Source organism: Pinus tabuliformis, chromosome 5_1 (genome assembly GCF_031772625.1).
Source record: "Pinus tabuliformis cultivar Carrire ecotype Pingquan chromosome 5_1, CPIR1, whole genome shotgun sequence".
In the NCBI taxonomy this organism is placed as follows: domain Eukaryota; kingdom Viridiplantae; phylum Streptophyta; class Pinopsida; order Pinales; family Pinaceae; genus Pinus; species Pinus tabuliformis.
In genome coordinates this window covers 213,456,287-213,470,886 of record NC_142305.1, presented here as the reverse complement: position 1 = coordinate 213,470,886, position 14,600 = coordinate 213,456,287, and the positions used below count along the sequence as shown (strand labels likewise).

Sequence of the window (14,600 nt, the reverse complement as noted above, 5' to 3'; positions counted from 1 at the left end):
TCGTGCAAAAAACAATCTGCTTCAGATAAAGAGGCATCCCGTCCCCGAATGAAGCCCATAAGCACATCAAGAATGAAAAGGCATCCAGTTGAAGCAGATCCATAACCATACAGACCAATGCATCATATAGATTTCATAGAATATAAAACAGGCTTCCCCTAGCCTGTAGCTTGAACAAAAAATGTAAAATTCTGCACCTTGGTGAAAATTTGAATTTGAAAAAATAACTTCTACTATGAAGAACGTGTATCGTGTATAAGACAGCAAACAATCAAATTTCTGCGTATGCTCTTCACAATTTTTAAAAAGATTTAATGTGATTAAAAGATATTAAACTAAATTTACCATGGGCATTCAGAGCCTAGATTAAGGTGGTGAAACATTGCCCATTTGTACAGGTTGAGGCTTCCAGTAACTTTCGTAGAGGCAATGTTAACAAAACCAGGCTTCATGCTCAATTTATGGCAAATTTCTAATGCAAATTTCATTTATTAGAATACTTCCCACAAACTCCCAAGGAAATATTTTTTAGAATCGTGTAAAAAACAATCTGCTAAAAAAAAAGAGGCATCCCTTCCCTGAATGAAGCCCATACGCACATCAAGAATGAAAAGCCATCCAGTTGAAGCAGATCCATAACCATACAGATCAATGCATCATATAGATTTCATAGAATATAAAACAGGCTTCCCCTAGCCTCTAGCTTGAACAAAAAATGTAAAATTCTTCACCTTTGTGAAAATTTGAATTTGAAAAAATAACTTGTACTATGAAGAACGTGTATCGTGTATAAGACAGCAAACAATCAAATTTCTGCGCGTGATCTTCACAATTTTCAAGAAGATTTAATGTGATTAAAAGATATTAAACTAAATTTACCATGGGCATTCAGAGCCTAGATTAAGGCAGTGAAACATTGCCCATTTGTACAGGTTGAGGCTTCCAGTAACTTTTGTAGAGGCAATGTTAACAAAACCAGGCTTCATGCTCAATTTATAGCAAATTTCTAATGCAAATTTTATTTATTAGAATCGTGCAAAAAATAAACTACTTCAGATAAAGAGGCCTCCATTCCCCGAATGAAGCCCATGAGCACATCAAGAATGAAAATGCACCTAGTCGAAGCAGATCCATAACCATACAGACCAATGCATGATATAGATTTCATACAATATAAAACAGGCTTTCCCTAGCTTGTAGCTTGAAAAAAAAAATGTTAAATTCTAAAACTTGGTGAAAATTTGAATTTGAAAACGTAACTTCTATGAAGAACATGTATCGTGGATAAGACAGCAAACAATCAAATTTCTGCATGTGCTCTTCACAATTGTCTATTTTTTCTAGCCACAACTGTCCAATAGATGCAGAACATAACTGTTTCAGAACAAGGAAGCAGTTTTCACGTGGTTAATACGCTCAACCACCTAAAAAATAGTATCAAAGTCCACTGTTTAAACTTGAGACTAACCAAAATACAAACCCAAAGTCACCATATTCTATGGCTCCTATAATAAAAGTTTGCAAATGAAAGCAATCACTGGAACTTAAAAACTGTATACAACTATAGCAGAATTTGAAGCAAATAGGTATTATAACTGCTATGATGATTAAAGATCAAAATCATGTAAAGTAGGCAATTCAACATAGAGATTGAACATGATGGAGCCAGCACAAAATCCAGCGCACGGTTCTCACATGAACTCCATGAATATACATACCTCTGGAATGTAACCCTTGTGAATCCCACAAAAATTAATATAGAACTCCAATGATATATAAAGGAAGAAAATGGGCATTATAACTTAACTATAAAGATTCAAAATCTTGCAGGGCAGGTAAATTCAGTATAAAAATTGAACATATGGAGTAGACATGAGATCTTGTGCATGGGACTAGCATGAGCTTCCCAAATATACATACCTCCAAAAAGTGACTCTTCTGAAGCGCCAAAAATTAAAATAGAACTTCAATTATTTCTCTGGTAAAATGGGAGCTTCAAGTACTGAGACCATGGTTAACTGCCTTAATCCTCAATAAGGAGGACAATCTTTGATCTTCATGTCATCAAGAATCACTTCATGAGGTACCATAGTATGGAGGGATAGGTGCAGCTGTGGTACCTATTGTAGGCAATCCAGGTTGGCTAGACTGTGGAGGTTGAAAGGTTGTATATTGGTTATAGTGGGGGTTGTACTGTGTTGGTGCTACAGCTCCATGAGCAGCAGATAGCCCTGTATATGCAGGTTGTCCTGCAAATGTAGGTCCATATAAAGGTTGTGTAACATAAGAAGATTGTGGAGCATATGAAGGTAGCCCTGTAGGATATGCTTGTGGAGTAGGAGGAGGTAGTTGTGACCTTGGATATGATGGAAAGTTTGGGTTCATTGCTGCATAACCTGGTTGTACCTGTGGTCCCAACTGTACTTGAGAGGATGGTATAGGTTGTGAAGCAGCCTTCTCCTTCTGGCCCTCAACTGCAAGTTTCACTGTAACTGACCTTCCCTACATGCCAAAGCACAATTACAGATTCCTTAAATCACCAATGAAGTCAAGTGTAAGTGTATTCCTTAAATAACCCAAAAAAATATAATCTCAAGAGCCATTAAAAAATGCATAGTTCTGTTCCTTACATCAATATTTCTGTTTGAATCCTCAAGAGCCCTTTTGGCCACTTCAACAGACTTAAATGTCACAAATGCAAAACCCCTGTTTGAAAAATTTGTTTCAGAGTAGAAATATAAAATGATATTGCCAAACTAGATATAGTAAAATATATAAATGGTAGAATTATAAGAAACTAAAGTTTCCACTTAATAATTTCATTTTTAGCCAAAAACTAAATTACCTGGATCTGTTTGTATTCTTGTCATATGCAACAGAACCTTCCTCTATTTCTCCATACTGTGAAAAAATCGATATGAGTGCCTCGTTTGATGTCTCATATGAAAGGCCACCAATGTAAAGCTTCCTCTGTGACTGATCGGTAGTTTGTGCTGGATTGGTGCCAGCAGTTGCTAGATTACATACAGTAATTCGACCCTGCAGAGTCATCACCCCACATTACAAAACTATTCTTAAACTCTGAACACAGCAGCATCCAGTCAAATTGCCAACAGACAACTAACAAAAGCAGCAGCCCCTGCCAAAACTATTGGCTGGTTTATGGAAATATTATAATTGTTCTACAAAGCATCTTATGGAATGGAACAATTTCAATGACATTCCACCAAGATAAAACTCAAAAATCCTGCACCTAGTAAATTTCCAATATTAATACTCAGTTTTCAATAATCTTAACTTTGCACTAGAAAGCATGTCACAAGAATGCAGCAACTGAACAACATGAATACGTAGTGAAAAAAAAACTGAACAACATGAATAACATCGCACCTAGATAGAACAACGGTGGGTGTTCCATCAACTTAAATTTCTTGCAATACATGAAAAGTAAAATTAGCTTCTTGTACATGCCTTTGGGCAACACTAATATACTATTGACAAATAAAAATGCATGTTACAGCATGACTCTCATATCAACGACTCAGACACAATCACACAATCTCCAAAGCAGACACCACATTAAAAAGTATCTATACAACCAGCATTTCACAGTAAACTTCTAGTTCAAAATGTGCAAATATCTAGAACCAAGACTGACACATACATCAATAGTCTTGCTAGGTTCCTGCAAAGCCCTCTGAGCAGAATCCATATGCTTAAATGTAATAAAGCCAAATCCCCTTGACTTTCCAGTTGCCTTGTCAATGATAACAGAACCTTCTTCAATCTCTCCATATTGTTCGAATGCCTGAAATATCAGCAACAATTGGAATTATCAGTAAACAATTTTCCATTCAAAAGCGTGGTTTGTTTTATCAAGTCTCCAAGAGAGACTACATAGTCTGCAGTTGTAAAAAACAGGCCGGATTCTGAACCATGGTTAACTTCCCTTTGAGTGAATATTAACAATAACCTTTATGTTAAATCAGCATGACAAAACTCTGGTACAAATTACAACTAGGACCAATGCAATCAACAATACATGGTGAGAAAAGCCAACAAATAGCATCACATGATTTCAAGGCCATAAAACAAAAGCATTACCAAATAAACAACAATATGAACAATATTTCCATTCATACAAATGACAAGCACTTAATCATCATGCACTCACTTCACACAGAGTTTGTGAAGCAGTCTCCCAAGCCAGTCCACGCACAAACAGCTTCCGATGCGCAGGGTCTTTGCTTGCAGCATTCCTAATATTGTCTGCAATTGCAGGGTAAAGACAACCTCTGCAGAATACAACCACAAGCATTTCAGTCAATCCATTCACAACCAATTAGGAAGCCAGCAATGTAAAATTATCAATATGGATTCAAAAGCAAACAAACAAAAGCATGAAAACTACCTTATGGCATGCATCCAGATCAAACTACAGTTTAATATTTTTAGTTCGCAGTAGGTAGAGAAAGGTAACTCTATTGATGTCCAACAAATGACAAAAAGATAACTCAATCAGTAATACCAATCCGTAGGGGTGCTATAGGCTACCCTGAAAGCATAAAGAGAAACGCGTTTAGCCCTGTCAGAGTGCACTTGTCTCAAAGTTGAAAGTTGTAATTCTAGGTTTGGTTGCTCTTTACAGACAACTTCCACAAGTCTCTCTTAGATCCCACTTTTATCAATGGATCATACCCACATTTAGTGCAAAAACTACTAGTAGAGCTTTAAGGCCTCCTAGTCGTTAGAGAAGTTGAGTCTTAGGATCACTTGTCCTATGTATCTTTCAAACTCAAATACACCATATATAATTCCTATGTATTTTTGAAACTCCAAAACATCCCATATAAATACATGTGGGCAAAACTGACTCAAACGAACTATAGCTCATGGTTGGACAAATGTTATTTAAAAAAATCATAACACATATTTTAGGCGTTTACCCCATGTCACACTACAAAAAATGTTTTTCTTAAAATAGTGACCAATGGTCAACAGGGGCTTGGTTGGTTGGTAAAGGGAGGGTGGTGAGAATTTCCCTAGTGACATGTTCAACTATTGTGGACCAGTGCACCAGTGCAAGTGGGCTCTTTATTCCCGTTGAGGCCAGGTGCACACTTGCGACATAGCAATAGTAGAAGCATTTGTCAATAAAAAAACAGCATAATCAGCTTTTGAAATTTCACTTTGATTCTGTCTTTTGTGTGAAATTTCAAAAGCTGATTATACTGTTTTTTTAATACAATGTGATGTCATTCGAGCTGAATAATGCCCCTGCTGTTTTTTCCTACATTGTACTAGCAGCCTTCCGGCACCTATTGATTTTTCTCTTTTATTTCAATAAACAAATGAATGAGGGAAAGTATCAGAGCTTTACTTATATATAGAGGGAATATATTATTGAATTGTAAGAATAGGTATTAGGTATTCTATATTTTCACATCCGGTATTATGTATTCTATAGGGAGGGAATCTTATTGCTCCTCTTCATACTCTTTTGTCTTCTCTCTATTAGTAGGTAGTAGGATCTATTCTTTCAGTAATTGTTTCTGTTGTTGACAAACTATTACTATTGTTGAATTACAACGATATTAGACTTTAACTCATACTTTTCATATCTTATACTAGCCTTAGACTCTACTTATACTACTGTGCGGAACTACAACTATACTACTTGAACAAAACTTATATCCTCAATCTACTTTATAACTTAACCAAGCTTACTAGTTATTATTAGACACAACTATTAACAATTCATCAGGGGTCAGGATAGAACCTCCACTACTCACCTACTTTAGATATCTTCTTCAAACAGCAGACCTCCATCAACTCTAGGAATCAATACTACCTGACCAACACTATCATCTCTTCCTATCACAAATCAACAATAACAGCAACCTATTACAGAACACCGAGGGCTGAACCGAAACAACTATTCTAATTAAGCGAAGTAACAATAAGTATACCTGCTCAACAAGGTGACTATCACTAAGCAACATCACTCTATCAAGGCGAGGACAAGGATAATACCCTCATACTAGCAGATTGGTTTGGTCACGTAACCTAAATAAGATACTTGTACTACCAGGTCTAATACAGAGATTTGGAAAGAGAATGTGGAACAACCGCCCTACTCAATTAGATACTTGCAGCCAGTAGAGATTACTTCTATACACTTATACCAGAACCAAGAGTTATTTCATGATTAGAAGCAAAACCTTTAGGAACAAAACAATGGATACGGGAGGAGTCTATTTATCTAAGTGCCACCTTCTATTGAACTAATCAGAACACATGGTATCATCATGCCCCAAATACTGCCTATTCACGTACCTACCTTTGACACCCCTTCCTCCACATTTGATACGTGACCCATACATAGTTGAACCGTTCCCATCTAACTAAGGTTTCTAAGAAGGCTGTATTTGGAAATTTATACCTTGGATCATATCAGGTGGAATTAGGCAATCAATCTTCCATTTTACACCTTTCAAACGTACTCATTCATCAGGAAGCGACATTAGTCAAATCATGACCAGGACATTATAGAGTCTAGACAATACTTATCCATCTCCACGGAGCTACACTACTGTCTACACTAGCTACTCCGTAAATAATCAACAATACTAAGCACTACCCACAACTCAGCACTACTAAGTACACTACCTAACCAAACCTGAACCCAGCAGAAACAAACCAACCAATCTACGGAGACCAGAAAGACCAAACTCTCTATTCAAGCAGTGAACAGATCAAGGTGTACACAGAGAATTCTATTTATGATACAGCTTATCACACTAGTACGTTTACAAACAGAATTATTGGTTCAAACAAGCTTCAAATTCCACTACCGAGCTCCCGCAGGGCACCTTGTCAACGTGTAATTCTTATTAGTTCAGTTGATCACTTTCTGAGACAAGGAAGGGAGCTATGGAAATGATGATCTCCTTAGGTTTCTTTTGACATTCCATGCTTCTTAGTTTCTTGTTTAGCTTCCCAGGTTCTCTTCTCTTTGAACTTTGAATTTTCATTATGTAGTTCTCTTCTCACTTGCCTTTTTCTTTCTTCTCCTGAGTGACACTTTGCTCCTCTTATTAAACTGCAATACCTACTAAGCTACTGATTTACATAGTCTAGATTTTGTAGTGCACATTTCGAAAAAAGAGATAGCCTCATATAGTTAGGCATAGTCCCTTACAATTGATCAAGCTCTGGTCCATCCTGGATTCATATATGATCTAATTACCTGGTACTATTATGTAGACCCAGTTATGCCTCTAACTCTGTGCAAACATAGACAAAGTGAGATTGCATCCATAGTAAGCCACAAGTTCTCCCAAACTATGAGATTTAGGTGGCTTTCTCTAATATTAACCTTAGCATTATTAAAGCTTACTTGCAAGCACATGCCTCTACCACTATTAGTGCTCCCGTTTCATGTTCCTAAGGCCAAAGATCTCCGCCTTCATCTTAATAGCCCTTATATATATTGACTATCACTCTATAGCCTTTACTCATGCACCATCAACCCATCATTAAATAGACTCCATTTCCATTTTGAATTTGAGCTGTATCTTAGCCTATGGTTATAAAGATTATCACGCTACCAACTACCACAAACAATTCTAGCTACTTATGCCAACATTATCACTTACTCTTATGCAGTCAACTTGCTTCTAGCCACTAAACAAATCTACATTAGGTTGCCACACCTATCTTTATAGAAATTCTTACAGACTCCATCATATGCTCGACGTACCATTTGTGTGCCTTTGCATTAGCCTCTATCATACCCTGTTATAGTCTTATATGGGTTACCACCACAAGTCCATTCATTAACTTCTCTTATTATGGCTTTAACCTCCCACCATGTCAGTTGTAGCCCACATAGTCTAAAACATTACCCCAAATATATAGCATCCTTGAGCAACCATAGTACATGCTCGTCTCTAAGCATCCTTTCCAATCCTTATTGAATAAGTTATTTACCATCATCACCTAGTCATAGTAACAAAACATCTAAACATAGACACCTCCTGTGCCACAAAGGCAATACACTTTACAATAACAACTACCACCTACTACTTAACCTATTAGCACTCTTATCATATAGCTTGCTCCTACTTTTAAACCTCTCTATTAGCTTGGGACGATCCCATAATTGGTTCAACATATCCTATCACATTAGATGTAATAAGTCCTGCTATACTATCATGTGTTCTTAAACAACTAAGGGACTATACCACGCTTGCCGATCTACACTCCTACATCACAACCCTTCTTGTAGCCACAATTAGGTCACATTACTAGATAATATTTCCAATCCCCCCCACCTTATTATTCAGATTATTTTGACCAGGGTACTGAAGAGCCTGCTGACCAGCCCATGGAGTTTCACATCTTGTTTCACCCTGAGGATAGCCAAAACATGGTTGATTGCTTCACTTCCCCACTTGATTCAGCGGGTTTACCTATGATGGAGGAGGGATCAATACAAGAAGCCATTCTATTGGAGGATGAGCAGCCCTTTGACCTATCCCCTACCCAGATGCAAATGGTATCTGATAACATCATGGCCAAAGTAATAAGGAAATATGATCTTAGGCTGAGGTTGAATGCCCCTAACTTCAGAAGGGATGATGCCATTAAAGGGACTGAAAATATGAGAAGGGATATCCCTAATGGTGCTAAAAGTTCCACAAGAGAGAAACCACTTAAGGCCTTGGAGTTCCTTAAAATTGTGATCCCAATCAGGGAAGAGCCTATGGTGATTGAGCAAGCCAAGAATACTCAAGGTGTGGGTGCTGGGGAGAAAGCCTCGGCTTCACTATAGCCAAATGTCAGTCTGAAAAAACCTTCTACTGCCCTCAGAGCCCCAGAAGCCACCCCTCTAGTGCCCCCACCCTTTGACATTAGACATGAGCTAGGTAAGCTTCAAATTCCAATGCCCCTTTTTAGGTGGTAAAGAATCCTTCCCACTGGAAGGAGGTGTCTGAGTTACTAGGAGTAAGAGAGCAAACTAAAACCCAACCCACTAGAACTCAAATACCCCAAAGCATACCTGCATGCCAAGTTTCAAATGTCCTAGCCCTCCAACACGAAGTCCCTCTGTAAGCTAACTAATCAGTCTTCAAAATGATGCCCAAAATATTGTGTTAGGAAACCTGCCAGAGGGAAGGGATGAGCTGACTCCTCTTTTTTCAATTATCTTATAAATCAAAAACCTTCATCTCCCCCAATTCTCCTTGAATTCTTTTGAACTCAGTGACACTTTATGGATTTAGGTCTTCATCTTCTTTGAGAAGAGAAACAATCTCAGATACAGTATATTCATCACATATCCCCTACAGAGGCCATATTAGGCTTATCTTCTGTCCCAATGTTCACTTTCCGCAACTTCAGTGGCTATGTATAGGAAGTGCTAATGTCCTATTACTTATTTTCCTGCACCGTTCTAGAACCCTCAGTTTCCTTAAATGATAAGTGTATCAAATGCTCCCAATCATCTAGGTCAGGATCATCTCTGTCCACTTTTCTGCAACAAAGGGGCACTTCTAAGTTATGAATAGGGACCTTTAAACGAATCAATTCCTGGTGAAAAGGGAAGACATAGGGGTTATCCACATTCTGCAACCTCTTGGTAAGCAGGGCCTCTTTAATTAGCTTCAGAGCACTTGTAACTGATTCATACTTCCCCAAAAAGGCAAAATCTTCACAAAACTGAGCCTGCAAAGTCTTCCAATCCATGGTCTGCCTTCAGGTTTCTTCATGTAAGTACCAAACTTGTGGAATAGATCATAGATTATGAAGAAACTTGTTAACCCAGAGGTCAGATTGAAGTCCCTCTCTCCCACTGCTGTGTACAATGCTCCACAGATACAAAGGATCAGCGTCTCTCCATTATAGACTTCCACAGCCATAGATTTGAGGTACCTTTCCTGAAACATTTCAACATTCAAATATAGGCAAAGGAACAAACATGTGGGTCATCAATTGGATTTAGAACTTAGCGGGATAACGTTGGTCCAAGGCAAACAACTGGATGTTTACTGAACTGGAGTACCTCGAAGCGCAATATCTAGCACAGGGATATTTTGTTCCTATACAACCTTACTATTCATTTCAGTGAAGAATCTGTCCAGATTAGAGACTCCATCATAAATCAGAGGATCCTGGATTTCAACACCAATCCCTCTCATAGATTTAATAGTTGTGCACTGTCGAGAAGAAATCCTGTGTTTCTGATTCTACCATTCATTCAAATCCTCTTCTGAATCACTATCAAAAGAGCGAATACTCCTCCAACTTACTGAACCATCTGCTATGGGATTAATGTAATCATTCTTCTTTCCTGCAGTAAGATTGAAAATCTGATCTAGGACATCTCGTTCCATATTATCATTGACAGACTCTGTGTATCGTGGCACTTGATACGGGTCTAAGGGCTGGGTGACTCTCATTCCTTCAGCTTTGAAAGTCGTAGTCTCATTCTTAAAATTGGTGATGGCATAGTTCTCAAAAGCCCAATCTATTCCTAATAATGTTGGATAAGGATTAGTCTTATCCATTATTTCAGTCACCTCAAAGTCAGTTGATGTCCTTACTCCTGCCAGGTCAACCTCCACATTTTCTAGTCTTCCTATGGGTAAGATCTTATATTGATTGGCCATGCGTAATTGAATAGGATAATATACCAATGGCTGGCTACCCATAGCCTCACGTGATTTCTTGGGCAGAATATTAACATCAGAACCAATATCTAAAATGACATCCTTAATATCATGCACATCTAACTGAGCATCTAGCCTGAATCCCTCCTAGTTTGTTTCTTCTTTCGCCTTATTATGTTGGTCTTCCTTTCAGGGTGGTTTGCTTCGATTTCCCATTATAGAGGTTTTTTTAGTGTATCTCTCCAGGTTTCAGGTCTGGGAAAGTATAACAGTGCGCCTAACATTTCATCTCTTTCCCCCTGTTACCCAATCCCGAAGTTCATTGACAAAATAACAAAATCTATTTATTTCGCCTAGTAGAATGTGAATTTGATCCGAAGAAGCCCCATACTCATACAACCGGGGGAATTTCCCGTAGAGAAGCAGTACTAAATCTCTGTTGGACTCAGCGGGAGAAATTCCAGCTATTGGGTTGGTCTCACCCAAAGTAAGAACGCAGGGTGAAGGACCCATTTTATCCATTTTATTTGTTTGGGGGAAGATGAATAAAGTAGCTTAAAATCCCTACTTTTATTCACTCACCTCCCTTTCCCCGGGAGATACTATTGGTGGTTAGACCCCCAACCTTTACTTTATTCCATTACTGAGAGAAGTTTCATCAGCCTCTACCTCTATTAAAAAGGAGGGAAAGCATTGAGATAAACTTCAATTGGTGCTTTTGCATGCCATTGTAGCACCATGCATTCAGGATTTAAATAGTCTCAATCAATAGCCTCAAGCAATGCTTCATTCCTCATATTACATACAAAATAATTGGTGAGTGCTTATTTTGATTCTACTGGGTCAACTGAAATGGGTTATGGAACTGGAACAAATTCTCAATCTCTATAGCGAAGTCTTGCTACTTGGAAGTTGTCCATCCGTTATGCCCATGTTGTTTGTTTGGCTCTATATATATAGATGCATATTGGGCCTAGTGTGAATTGGTTCAATGAGCGAACAGAGGGACTTCTGTCTACTTTTGTCTTCCTCATCTCTGCTCTACCTGACTATGCCTTTGCTTCTTCCTTTGATGTTGGAACCTGAGCTTAAAAAACTATTGGATTTGGATATTCACCTGGAATTGGAATAGGTCTAGAAATTGAGTCCTCCCACGGGACCTGGAATGGATTCTTTGACTCGATCAAATGGACCTTACGTATTTGCTTACTTTGATTCTGTCGGGTCAACTGAAATGGGTTATGGGTAATCAACTGGCTATGGAACTGGAACAAATTCTCAATCTCTATAGCGAAATCCTACTGCTTGGAAGTTATCCATCCGTTATGCCCATGTTGTTTGCTTGGCTCTATATATATATATATATAGATGCATATTGGGCCTGGTGTGAATTGGTTCAATGAGCAAGCAGTTGGCCTTCTGTCTACTTTTGTCTTCCTCGTCTCTGCTCTACCTACCTGTGCCTTTGCTTCTTCCTTTGATGTTGGAACCTGAGCTTAAAAAACTATTGGATTTGGATATTCACCTGGCATTGGAATAGGTTTTGAAATTAGGTCCTCCTACGGGACCTGGAATGGATTCTTTGACTCGATCAAATGGAATTTATGTATTTGGCACTCTATTTGCTGCAGAAAGTTAAGCCCATGAATGCGAGTAGATCAAAGCTCCAGCTTGTAGGTGGATTGCAGCCAAAGGGTAAAGAAAGCAATGGTGGGTGTCGGTAGTAGGTGAACAAGATTATTCTTCAAACCCGGCTACGAGATGCAAGTGAGTTGTTGGCCTCGGATGCCAAGACTAAAATAGAAGAAAGCGCTACGCATATAGAAGAAAGTGCTTTCACCCCCTTTCCCGCATTCAATGAGAATATGAACTACACCCACCTCTCGATTCGTATCTACCCTTGTCTCTACTGCTTTTGGTTAACCTCAGTGCTACACTATATACTCCCTTCCTTGATATGCCCTATATAAAATAGGTATTATTTGGGTTGACCTATAGCTAATGGTATGTGAATGGTATGTGCTTGCTATAGTTCAACTTTGTATAGTTGTTGCTAGTCTCGTCGTTTATCTGGTGAAAACGGAATAAGCATGGGAGAAGGGCTATGTAATCAGCTATAGAATTGACCCCAAAACAACATATGCGCCTTTATGGTAATGGATCTGTAATTGGGTCTTGATCCAGGCAAGGAACTAAAATTGTTGCACGAACTTCCGCTCCGCTATAAGGGACCATGTAACTAGTCATGGATGGAACTAGACGAAGGGGCATTGGGAATGGAAGGGATGCAAGGGGTTATGGTTATAAAATGAATAGTCTTTGACCAGATCAACTATAGCTATCAGTGCTTCTCTTTCTATGAGGTCAATCCCTGACAAAAGCTTATGCCTCTGCTTGACCTATTCGCAGTTCTTCCCCTGTTGGTCGAGCGACTACATTCCTTTATTTTTGGGGTCCTACCCCTTCATAGAGTGTTCGTCCTAACGCTCCTCGCCCTTTGGTCGAGCAAGAGATAAATTCCTCAAAAATGACCTTACCCAATGCGAAAAAGTGACTAAGTTCTTTTTAATTGATCAATGCAAGCCTAGCACCTTTAGATCTCAAAATCATACATATAGTATAATATTGAAAAGGTTCTCCTCTCCGCTAATGATATCCAGTATATAGGACACATGGTATTATAATACAGGTAATAAACTAGCTATAGGGATTTAAGTGGTAATGAACCAGTTATAGGTCTTGTGTGAATGACAAGTTGTGATGGCTAACGAGTCAAAGTATATAAGTTCCCTGAAGGGGTTATCTCATCCTGCACTAAGGTGAGTTGGCTCAACCCGATACGTCAAAATGCATGGGTTGGGTTTCTAATAGGTACTGTAACCGATGGTCGGGATCTACTCGAGTTGTTCTTTGCACAAGAGTTTTTTTTTTACCCTCTAAATGGATGACTAGGAGTGGGTCTTCGATGTCAACAAATCGATTAGACTGTGTCGTATTGAAGTGGTTCTTGTGTATCTAAGATAGGAATCTTATGGTTATCATTAAGTGGTGTACATATCATTCATACACTCTTACAAAGGGTTGGGCTCCATGCGCATCATTTGGTTTCAAGGTTGGGGTGCACATTCTAAGATGCTACCCATGCATTAGATGCTTAATCAACTGAGTAAACAATGTTCTAATCTACTAGTTCCTCTCCTTACCAGTCGAGCAATAAATTCCTTGCTCTCCTGTTGTCAAGAAAGCAATAAATTCCTCTCCCAGTTGGTCGAGCCTGCTTGTGCATCCTCTTCAATCAACCCATTCAAAAAAGCAACCTTTACATCCATCTGGTATAAAAGCCAACCAAAAACTGATGCAATAGACATGATTACTCTTATATAAGTACACTTTGCAACTGGAGCAAAGCCTCCTCGTAGTAAACTCCCTGTTTCCAAGAGAATCCTTTGGCTACAAATCTGGAGTTATACTTCTCTATGCTCCCATTTGTTGCATGCTTAATCTTATACAACCACCTAGAATCCATCACAAATTTCTCACTAGTCTTGGCGCAATATCCCATACATCATTCTTCATGATGGAGGTATACTCCTCAACCATGACGTTACACCATATCTATTTTGCATTAACCTCCTCAAACTTCGAAGGCTCTACATCAATGATAGAACACAATAGTGTAACATAATAATTATATCTTCTAGCTAGATGACTCACTTGAAAAGTAGAACCCAATTCTCTCACTTTCTCTACTTCCTTCAATGTCTAAGTAAAGCCATCTCGACTTCCTGGTTGAACTTGAGGGTAATAAGCGCTCTCCTCTAAGTTTGAATTGGGATCTTCTTGATCTAAATATGAGTCTAATATATCCTCCTAATCAAATTGGATCAATGACATTCTCACCATCCACAATCTTTGTGGGGGGCTCCT

At 38.6% G+C, this 14,600-nt stretch overlaps 1 protein-coding gene across 5 annotated transcripts in view; it reads right to left on the bottom strand.

The window, feature by feature from the left end:
* Positions 1–1,564: 1,564 nt before the first annotated feature.
* Positions 1,565–14,600, bottom strand: part of LOC149164158 (UBP1-associated protein 2C-like) — a 63,454-nt gene continuing 50,418 nt past the window's right edge. For all 5 annotated transcript variants that reach the window (XM_089431972.1, XM_089431968.1, XM_089431971.1 and 2 more), the window contains 5 exons: positions 4,175–4,295; positions 3,665–3,808; positions 2,846–3,039; positions 2,631–2,706; positions 1,565–2,502 (listed from right to left, as the gene is read on the bottom strand). In XM_089431972.1, the coding sequence (XP_089288098.1) occupies positions 2,077–2,502; positions 2,631–2,706; positions 2,846–3,039; positions 3,665–3,808; positions 4,175–4,295 (961 nt within the window). In that variant the 3' untranslated portion in view covers positions 1,565–2,076. The remainder of the gene's footprint in view (positions 2,503–2,630; positions 2,707–2,845; positions 3,040–3,664; positions 3,809–4,174; positions 4,296–14,600) is intronic.